Source organism: Nothoprocta perdicaria, unplaced genomic scaffold (assembly GCF_003342845.1).
Source record: "Nothoprocta perdicaria isolate Ctin4 unplaced genomic scaffold, notPer1 scaffold_101, whole genome shotgun sequence".
In the NCBI taxonomy this organism is placed as follows: domain Eukaryota; kingdom Metazoa; phylum Chordata; class Aves; order Tinamiformes; family Tinamidae; genus Nothoprocta; species Nothoprocta perdicaria.
The window spans coordinates 2,202,628-2,213,827 of record NW_020454106.1 but is presented as its reverse complement, the minus strand read 5'-3'; the positions used below and the strand labels follow the sequence as shown (position 1 = coordinate 2,213,827).

Here is an 11,200-nt window from a genome sequence, read left to right as displayed (position 1 = left end):
CATTCCACCTGCAGCGAACCCAAGGGGCTGCTGATCCCACACGCTTTGCTCTTTATTTATTTATTATTTAGTTTATTGTTTTGCAATGCAGCAGAAGCAATGCAGAAGGAAAGGGAAGCTCTTCTTCCCCCTTTGCCATGGCGATGCAAGGGCCCCTTCCTCGTGCAGCACCGTGGGGACCCAGGGACAAGAGGTGCTATTGCTGGGCACGTTGCACCCTCCTTTCTTTCCCCGCTCTTTGCAGTGCAGCAGGAGATCCAAGGGGATCCCTGTGCATACAGTCCCTCCTTTTTTTCCTCCCATTGAAGCATGCTCAGGATGCTCAGGGATGCTCTCTGCACCCAAGGGATGACAGCCCAGCGCCTGCTCCCCCTCCTCCGCCTTGCCCTGCAATGTGCGCTCTAAGACAGGGATGCTGCGTCCATCCTGCTCCCGCTTTCTCCCCTTGTCCTTTGTAAGAAGCTGATGTTCTTCTTTTCCCCCTTCATAATGCAAAAAGAGGCTCCCTCTTGTACCCCTGCTGTTCCAAACACAAGTGAGGGATGAGTCTTCCCTTCCTTTCCCTTCCTGTGCTCCCTGCTGCAGTGGAGCTGGGAGCAGAGAGAGGAGAAAGGAGATGCTCTGCACCATCCTGCCTCCTGGCATGATGACAAGGAGTGTGGACACATGGAAAAGCAAGGAAATATCTCTTCTCCCAATTGCAATAGAGAATGTGGGGTGTTTTAGGGGCGTTCTCCCTTYGTGAACAATAAAAGCGGAGCAAGGGAGCACAGCCCTGGAGTTTCTTTCCCACTAATGGGCATGCAGTTAGGAGAAGATGCTGTTCCTCTTTTCTCCCTTTATGTTTGAGGATGGACTGCGTTAGGATGTGGTGCAGGGAGCTCCCCTCCTTCCATGAGCAGAACCAGGTGGTGACGATCTCCCCTTGTGCCCCACATTTTACAGGAAGGATCTATGTTGTTGTATCATTCCATTTCTCTGGGACAGGTAAACATATATAATATGTTTATTGTTTAAATGTATATAATATATGTTTAATATGTAATATATTCACCTCTTTTTGAAGTCAGGTGACCCTTTTTTCATTGCTTCTGCCCCCATAGTAACTTTGAAATTCATTTTATAACAGAATTTGCTTTCACTTTATGAATTTCACTCTTTATAATAATCTTCTATGTGTGTCTCAATTTAGCTTTTAGATTAGGAATTGGATGGGCTTCCAGAAATATAAATAGCATATAAATCCATAACCATAGTAATTAACTCGTTGTTTCCTACCCATTTGCCTATAGCTCTTTTTTTTACATTGCCTTGGGGTAGATAGGTTGGTATCCCCTCCTCCTCTTTTATCCTCAGTGTCATGAAATGCGTTTTTGTTCTGTTTTGCTTTCATATACACATTTAAAAATAACCACAAAAATTCACATGTGGAGGTTGAACAAGGAGCATACAAAACTGGATCTGTGGTAAGAAGCTATCTTGAAACTAAGAATTGCAGTACTAATTTGTCTGCATGAATTATTAGGTCATCTGTATTTGATACTAGTCTTAGAGCCAAGCTGTTAGAAAGCAAAAGTTTAGCCTCATTTGGCTTTTGCAACTTTATGGTCTCATTTATTTACTTGTTTTTCTGAATTTTATCCATTTTTTTATTTCTCCATGAAAGGGCCCTAAGTGACTGAACTTCAGAACTTTAACTTTCTTTTCTGGCTCTAGCAAATATTTTCTTGATTTCTTTTTATGCTACTATATGGTAGTAAGATCTTGAGCATAAAATAAGTGCTGTGAGGACTGTTGTCTCCTCTTCTTTCACCCAGCTACCTTGTCATGGTTTGCTGAGTCTGGGTGTGTGTCTGTTCGCAGTTCAAGGTGTGGGAAAGTCAGAGGACTCATGGATTTGTTTGGAGTCGCTGTGCTGTGAATGTCATTAATACGATGCTTTTTATGAAGTGTGCTTGGAATTTTTCCCAAGAAGTGACCAAGCTCTAGATCCTGACCTGGATTTACCCATGTTTGTGGTGAGACAATTCCTGCTGTGGATACAGATCATCTTATGTTGCTTTTGAACTTCTCTTGGGAAGCCTCCCCTAATTAATCACTGCTGGAGTGAGTTATAGGGACCACGGATCTGTGCTAAAGAGGCAACTGCTAATCCATGCTGGAAGTCTGCTTCACTTAAACTATGGAATAGTCTTTTTGAGTTGATAGCCAAAGTGTTTTTAAAAAAAACTTGATGTGCTTTTTTTTTTTTTTTTTTTTTGTGTGTGTGTGTGTGTGAATTTAGGGGAACCATTTTTAAAATTAGAGTGCCAGAATCAAAGAGGGTTGGTAGCTTGAACAAAACTGAGGAGGAGTTTGTTCTGTTAATAATTTGTAATACTCTGATCAGGTGGTAAGAATCTGCAGAGGATAGAAAGTCTCGGAGTTAAGCAGTGCTGCCTGGAAGGTAGAACAGCTTGTGTTCTTTTTCCTTTATTTTTTAAAGATGCATTAAACTGTTGGAAAACAAATCTGAGGAATGATTTTCCTTCAGTCAGAGGGGCATAGCTTTTCAAGGCCACATGAATGTGAAATTGGATAAAATGCAGGCATGGTCAGTTCTAAGAAGTCTTAAATACTGTGGCTGATTTTCATCTTTTAGTTTCAGTGTGCTGTTGCTCTTCCCCATAGTATTTGCTTGCTTCAATATATAAGCAAGATGCTTTGATTTAAGAACTACTACTTGATTCTGCTGCCTAGCTTGAGRTTTAGAAAGTTCTATTTTTGCTTTCTTTGTAATGTTATATTTTTCCTAGGTTTGGGGTGATTTTTACTCTTTGTGTTCTTTTCTTTATGTACTTGAGTGCCAATTCCCTGTCGATAGCAGGGAGGGAGTAAGCAGCCTGGAAGCAACATGTCAATGAAAGCAAATTACCTTCATTATGCTTAGCACCTTGGTCTTTGTCCTGTTTTCATGTTTGTTTTTGACAGCTAGTCTCAAACAGCAACAGTCAAAATCATTGCCGCACATTGTATCAGAAATGGCTGGTATCTGTTTTTTCCTCACCATAAGAAAGGCTGTGTAAATGAAAGTGTTTTTTATATATACATAAAACTTTTTTGAGCAGCCCATATGACTTTTCTAGAAGTATGACAATCAACTCTTTGGTTTCTTACTAAATTTGCATTAAGGAGATTTTTTTTCATTTCTTTTCTGACTTGCAGAATTTTTCTTTTCCCGAATACCTGAGGAAATCAATTACTCAAGACTGGAAGTCTATTCAGTGCAGTAGTTTCTTCCTCTTGGGAAAGTTGCTGGAGTATTTGGGATTTTCTGGTTCAAACAGGATTTCCGAATCTGCTACCTTTTAATGCAACACATTATTCTTTCWAAGCAGCTGGCTGAATTTTGTAGGTTCATTGCTATAAGACAAAGCTGTTAAACAAAAGGATTCCTTTATACCCTTTCAGCACTGGCTGCTGCTTTTGCTGCTTTCGCCTCTGAGTCCCAAGTTTGTTTTTCCAGCAGACTGGTGCAATATGTGGAGTCCCTGTTCTACTTGTTCTCCCTCTAGCCCCTTACTGCTGAGAAAGTGCAGATCCAGCCCTAGGCAATGATTACTGTTTAAATTGGCTCTAAAGGTATTAAGGAACTGGCAGAACAACCRTAAATAGCCACCTTTGCAGTTTCCATCTTACAGTGTGTGGAGAAAGGGATGGTCAAAATTTGCTGTCCTCTGGCTTACCCTCAGCTTTATGATGGTCTTTATAGGCACCATACTGCTGATGGCAAAGAGAAAGTGCTAAGAGGGGGCCGATATATTATCMTTTTGTGGCCAGCCTGCATCTGGATTTGTGTGTGAGAAAAGTAGCCGTGTTTCAGGTCAGCTAGCCAAGCCATGAATGTGACGTGCAGGGCAAAACACTAGACTTCAAGGCTGCAAGTTGTGACTTGTGTACTGGTGCTGGCGACAACTGTTCTGTTTTTGTTTTGTAATTATTCAGCAGAAGTTATGTGACCATGCAACTAAAGATCCTATCATGGTGAATGTACCTGTGGAGATGCTGAATCATAAATAGCTTGGTTTCAATGTGGTCAACAGCTGTAATTATCACTTGGTTAAATTTAAAGTGTGTATATATTTTTTTAAATATTTACTTCATAGTAAATACATTCTTCTTTTTCCTCATCCATTTTAGATAAATTTTACAGCACACCACTTTTTTTTCCCCCTCACAAGAAAAAAAATCAGCAACTGGAATTAAGACTTGGCAAGAGACCTTCTAATCTTTCACTTGTCTCTTATACTTGATGATTTCAAGCAATTTGTCTGGCAGATGATCTAGCGTTAAATACTTAATAAATTACAAGACTTCTTATTGTATTCCATTTCAGGTCATCTAACAAAACAAGAACTTAATGCAGCTGCTGTTCAGTCAGGATGGAGTCAATTGTGTGGGAATGTGGATAAACACTTCATGGCTTAACCTAATACCTACTCTTTAATAATGTGAAAAGAAAAAGCAAGATGTTTCACACCTCTGCCTCCAACGCATCACCGGAACTCCACAAACAGTGTTGTATACAACGAGCATCCAAGTTTTGAAGAGTCTTAAAGAAGGACTGAGAATATTGGTGTTAAATTGAAATCTGAAGATACGTGAGGCATTTAAAGAGTCTTCTGACTGGGCTCCATAACTGGCCCCATTCTTGTGGAAGGATGGCTGCTCACTGGATGTTCTGTTACCTTTGGCTTTTGGATGTTTTGGTGGGGCACACAAGGGGACACAGCTTGTTTTCCTGCGAGCCGATCATCTTGCGGATGTGCCAGGATCTACCTTACAACACCACCTTTATGCCTAACCTTCTGAACCATTACGACCAGCAAACAGCTGCATTAGCAATGGAGGTAAGATTCAAGCCACTCTTTTCACCAGTATTTGGTTTAAACCTTTAATTGGCTAATTTGTAACAGAAATCCAAAAGATGTTTACATAATTTCAGTATATAAACAAATACTACTGAGAAAAGATGTATTGTAATATATACTAAAATATTCTAAGACTGCAGAATTTGCCTAATTTGGTATAACTGAATGTGAAATAGTCTGGATGTGCTTGTATGTTAGCCTGTTACTTTAAATATTTAGACAGATCAAGAATGCATATTTTGAGTGCTCTGTCAGCTAACTACAAACCAGAAAGAAATGCATACTGAATGATCAATAAAAGATTTGTAGTTTTGAGTAGTATATTCTCCAATGGTTTGGTAGCACTTGGCTTTTTCTTACTCCACAAAAAAATTGGTGTGAATGAAATACAAACAAGAGATGGTTAATTTACTAGTAGATTTTTTTTTTTCAACTGCAAGTAAATCTGTTGTCTTGAAGTCAATTTAGTTATCTTTGTCCTATATTCAGGCAGGCAAGCTGGTATACTTGTGCTTTTCTTGCTCTAATTTTGTTGTTAGCCACCGTTATCCCCAAAAGCTTTCCTTGGGTTTATGCGTAATCATTTTCTTCTTTTTTAATTACATATATAACAAATTGTTCATTCCTCTTCGAAATGTAGAACATGAGGCGTTACCAGATTAACCAAATACTTCAGGGACCTAGAGGTTTTGTTTTGGTTTTGCCCAACTGAAAAAAACRCACAGTAAAAGTTAGTTGGGAAAGTGGAGTGTGGCTTATACAAAGGGAAATTTTGCCTTGCAAATCTCTTGGAGTTTTCTGAGGGATTCAACAAACGTGGRTAATAGTTATCCAACTAAGAGAGTCTACTTGACTGACCGGAAACCATTTTTTAGAATTTGTACCCTGTATGTAGATAAGAAAGTCATAGCAAGAATAGATAAGTGCTGGTAATTGCTAAGATTGGAAATATCTGGTGGAGATATATGCATAAATGATCTAGAAGAGTTAGCAATAAGGTGAGAAAGTCATTTGGGACTATTGTGAACACCTTAAAACTTAGGCCAAACCAGAGTGAGGAGTAGTAAAGATTCCCTTGAGATTTATTTCATACCTTGAGTCTTAAAACCGTGGACGGAATTCGAAGCGGTAAATAAGTGGKTTTTTTTAATACATATCAAGATATGTCAGGAGGAGATGATAATTTTCTTACCAGTGGCAGTGGTCAGCATGTCATCTTGGACTTAGGATATTTTGTTCTGTTCCTGCTTTTCTTGTACTTCCCCAGTATCCACAGTTCCTGAGGTTTGAGTGTTAGAGGATATTCCCACATCTCTTCCCGTTATAATATGATTTTATGGGCCTTCGTTGCTGAATTTGTCCAAGATATTTTTGGAATGCGAGATTACCTACCTAACCCTTTAGTGAAAGCAAACTCCAGAAGTTCACTAAGAACAGTGTAAAGAAGGACTTATTCTCCAACTTCTTTTAAACCAGTCTCCTGCTAATTTCACTGAATACCCTGTTGTTCTAGCATTGTGCAAGATTGTTCTGCATTGACTTCTTCTGCTGCATTTGTGATTTTGGAAACCTCCGTCTTATCCCTCAGGCTTTTCCTCTCCAATTAGAAGAGTCCCAGCTGTTTGGGTTTTTTCTTGCTGCTTTATTCCAGGAACGGTTTTAGTTACCCTTTTCCAAACTGTTTCCAGCTCTCTATCCTTGCGGAGGTGCAGGGTTGAGAGCAGCACGCAGTACTCTGCATGTGGGCACGCTGAGGGTTTAAACAAAACGATACTTTTCATTGTCAGTAACTTCTTGGTAATGACCAACATCATCTTGCCTTTTCTGGCTTTTGTTGCTTGCTAGGCCAAATTAATTTCAGAGAACTGTCAAAATATCCCCTTTGCTCTTCCTAATAGTATGTTTATGGCCACTGCTGGAAGTAGAGAGGTAGATTATATAGACCCTCAGTCCAAACCAGAGTGAKTGGTTATAGTTTTTCTTGTCTTCTCCAAATAGCTTTCTGCTAAGGGGAGAAAAAAGTTGAGATGGGGATGTTCTTGATGCAAAGGTTATTTTAAATGTAGCATAGGCCAACTGATGTCATAGCCTAAAAAACGCTAATGGGAGCATATGTAGTATCTCCTACTGCCAATGTAGTGTATAGGCCAGTGGTTTCAGCCTGAGGGTGTGCTATAGGCACTCCCGAATGCTGCGTAGGAATACAAGGCTATTATTGGTATATTTAAATTCACTGTGCAGCGGCCTGCACCTCCATTCCAGGCTTTCTAGGGCTTTGCCTGGGGGAAACAAAAACAAAGAAAAACTACAGGTTTGCATTAATATATTCTAACTCCTCAAACTAACATAGCTTCTCCCATGCTTTGTAATGGAAAGGTTTAGCATTTAGCATTTTAGCTTATATTTCAAGTTCCAGTAAAATGGGTGGAATACTCGATTTGTGACCTGACTGAGGGAAAGTAAAACCTGCATGGTCATATTTCTGGGTAAATAACACTCATGTCTTCACCCTCCTTAATTTTCTCCACACACAAAAGAACATGGCGGCAAGGATGGTGTGATTTTAATCTTGTGTACTGGGGGAGTGGAGTCCTGTAATTAAGTTTTCATTGGCACTTTTCAGCAGCAGTTCATAATAAAATTTGTTTGCTTTGATTATGGGCGTACGCGCTGAGCCACTAGCCAAGATTAGCATATAAACTGCAAGGGGAAAAAACCTGTTACTGGAGTTCAGTATAATGAGTGCTTTAAAACATCATTTATGACACCTATGTTAGTATAAAAGGTGCTAGCTTTCATTGTTTCCTTGTTGTTTTACATTTAAAAATAAAAAAAGATTTTTTWAAAGAGCTTCTATTACAATAAAGAGTAAACTTCAAGCAAAAAGAGAACTTTTACAGCTTCTGTCTTGCCTTCAATAAGCAAAACGTGCCTCTCTTTCCATACTGCTAATGGCTGTGTTGAAGGAACTGCTGAAAACTTTTCACTTGTTAATGTCTCGAGACCTCAAGAGAATACCAGTATTTGCCTTTTTGAGTCTTTAAACTAACATAGTTCCTTCAAAATTAAAGGTTAGTAATCCACTTTATCAACTTTATCAATAGTATCTTGTGTAGTTCCAGCAATGTTGCTATTAACCACCTTGATTAAGCAAAGAAGAATAGATTATTACAGCACTGGTCCCCCTTGGTGTATCGTGGTCCATCCTATAATCTGGGCGTCTGCCTTTATTAATCCTAGGAGGGTGAAAATGCCTTAAGCTTCTTGCTGTGCTGTGTCAGAAGGGGCTGCCTTAATCTGGGAAGACCGCAGGGAGGGATTTGTGCACATGGGGGCCTGCAGCATTRTTTTGTTCCCAAGTATCTCTTATGGGAATTACTCCTTCTGATTGTAACCAAACACCAGTTGCACTGGTCCAACCTCCGATAACATCTGCCTGGCTGTAGTCTAGACGAAGACACGAGTGGTTACAATATCCATTCCTTTCCAAAAGCAGCACTGTGTGTTGATGTCAGGTGTTAACTAACACACCGATGGCTCTGGAGTATCAGAGAGCTCAAGGGCAAACGCTCCTCTGCTCCCGGKCCAGCCCTGAGCCCGGGAGCTGTCCTTCAGGGCAGTCCTGGACATCAGGAACTGTGGCAACATCGGCCCYGTGCGTTTCCTTCCTCGCTGATCAGTGCTTTACACTGTCCTGTTGGGCATAAGGTTTTCTGAAAACTTTCCATAMGCTGTGAACAGGTCACTCCGTTAACACTTGCACAGTCGATGCTTGCTCTGCTGTTAACGCTTTATTATCACCAACACATCTAGAATAACCGTGGAGAAGATACTACACTGTGATGGTGCCTCGTGTCCTTTGCGTGATGTAGATCATGTGCTGGGCTGGATGGTGGCAGTGGAGAAGCTAAATGGCCCTCCCTGCCCTGAGGAATCTGACCTTGTTTAGCCCTCCCCGGGGTGATCCTCGCTACAATGTGAAGATTTATCTTTACACCCCTTTTTTTGAATTCAGTATTTCTCTGGCCTTGAAGGATTTGCTTACATGTAAGCCAGGAAAGCAGTGRTTTTAGCAGCCTTAAAGCAATTTTTGTAGGCAAATATTTTTATCAGAGAGTAAGTAACTAGTAGGAGCCTGCTGGAGCTTGCGAGCACATTATTAAAACATTTGTCACTGATGAATAGAAGGGGTTTGATATGATGATTGCCAGTGCTTTTGCAGTTAAACGTGCTGCTGCTTCTCCCTTCTCCTTACCTTGATCCTTATGGGATCTCACAGATGATGCTAGGGATCAAAGAGACTTTAAAGGACTGCAGGCAGATACAGTGGAGGGCTAAATGGGTCCCTCTGGGTGAATCCAGAAGCTTTTTCTTTAGGGATTTTAGTGGAGGTTGAAAGCTTTGGAGATGAGACAGCACAGTCCCCATCTGGACAGAGGAGATAACACATCATTATTTCAGAGACATTCACAACTTCCACTTTGCATTTCAAAAAAGAAAGAGCAGCAGCATGATAGACTTAGGGATTCACCATGACAAAGGTGGTTAGCATGTTTAGGTGGGAGGTGCAGAGGGGGGAAAAAAAAGGTTTATTTATATATTTCTAAATACATATATAGTTTTTATTTATAAAGCATAKTTTCTTATTTGTGGCAATATTTTTTCTCTTCTCCTCCCCTTGAAGAGTTTTGGAGTCTTAGAGTTAATTCATTTTTTGCACTTCAAGTGGGAAAGAATCTGGGTGCGAAAGTAACTTATAAGTAAAAATGGAATCAGTAGAAGATGGAGGTATCTTGTTCCCATCCTCATATTAGCATATGAGATGGGGTATTGATATATTATTGATATTTTAGATACAAATGGGAAGCATCTTTCTGTTTCCCTCTGAGTAGGCAAGAATGGGAAGAACGTAAGAAGACCCGTTACTCTTACCCCCTTTAATTTCATTTTTACCCATTTTCATCCATCTGCTCTTCCCCTTTCCTATGTCCTATGCACTCATAATCTCAGCAGTTTTCCTTGGCTTTTCGTATTCAATTTTACACCAAAAAGCTGTAGATATATAAGAATATAAAGTTAGTACAAAAATAAGTTTTAATCAGCTAGTATTGTGTAAAGCATCATAATTTTTGAGTTTAATTTGCAGTAAGGATTAATCCACTATTTAGTGTATAAGCTTATGATGCTTGCAGACCAGTGCATCTGTACATGCTCTTAGGAAATCAAGTTATGCACCACCTAATTAATGCCTACTCTTTCATTAACTTTATACTTTCCTACTCCCACCTACCCTAATTTCTACCTTAGACACAGCCCGAGCAATTCTAAGGTAAAAATGCCAGGTCCACATAAAGATTTTTAGATTATTCAGTTGCAAAACCACTGTATTGGACCCGATGCTAAAATTACAAAGCTGCTTCTGCAAAATGCAGACAGACCAAAGGTGATCCTGGTAACATACCAAGAAATTCTTACTTTAACAGAACCTGGGGTTTGTCTGTTTGAAATGTGGCTTCAAATGTGATCTGTAAGAGGCACAAATTTTGTGCAAAGATGATAGATGCCCTACGTTTGTTAGGAAAAGATAGAGCTGTTGTTATGACAGGTTTTTATTTTAAAATGAGACTTCCAAAGATGCTAATTCTTGAACATTTCTTGTAAGGCTCTTGAATGATCACATATTAGACCCATCAATTTTGTCTTTTTCACGCTGAAATACAGCAAAATCAAGATAATCTCAACCATCCAGTGAATATTAAAGCACTTARAAACATCTGACAGGAAGAGCAGCAACAGGAGGACTGCACTGTATAATTTATGCACTGATAAACCATATGGATATGCATATTTACCAGCTTCCAAGTTGCTTGCCTGGTAGTTACTGTGAATCCTGGTATGGAAGCAGGACGGAGAACAGTAGAAGGAGCAGAAAAAAAGAGCACAAAAAGCAGAAGAGAACAGCAGAAATCCCATAGCCAACTTAAACTACACTTCCATTTTGCATTGTCCATCACACTTTTTTTTGCAGTAGGGGCTTAACTAAGGAGCAAAGGGAAAGATAAATATATTTTTTTTCCCAAAAATCTTTTGAAGCAGTTCCCCCAAAGCAGTAATATTAGCAGAAAATGCATGCTAGATTTTTTTTTTTTTCCTCCATAGAGCATCTCACACTGCTCCAGGAAACTGGATGCAGCCCTTATGGTACCACACAATATAAGGATAAAGTAGCAAAGAGCCCTTTTGTTTAACATGAGGTTAAATCTTACACATGTAGATCATTGGTGCTCAAA

The 11,200-nt window shown here is 39.7% G+C and overlaps 1 protein-coding gene across 1 annotated transcript in view; it reads left to right on the top strand.

The window, feature by feature from the left end:
- The first annotated feature begins 931 nt into the window (after window positions 1–931).
- The window catches only part of FZD3 (frizzled class receptor 3), a 38,565-nt gene continuing 28,296 nt past the window's right edge, over window positions 932–11,200 (top strand). The window contains exons 1-2 of the mRNA XM_026041294.1: window positions 932–987; window positions 4,376–4,889. Coding sequence (XP_025897079.1) covers window positions 4,701–4,889 — 189 coding nt within the window. The 5' untranslated portion in view covers window positions 932–987; window positions 4,376–4,700. The remainder of the gene's footprint in view (window positions 988–4,375; window positions 4,890–11,200) is intronic.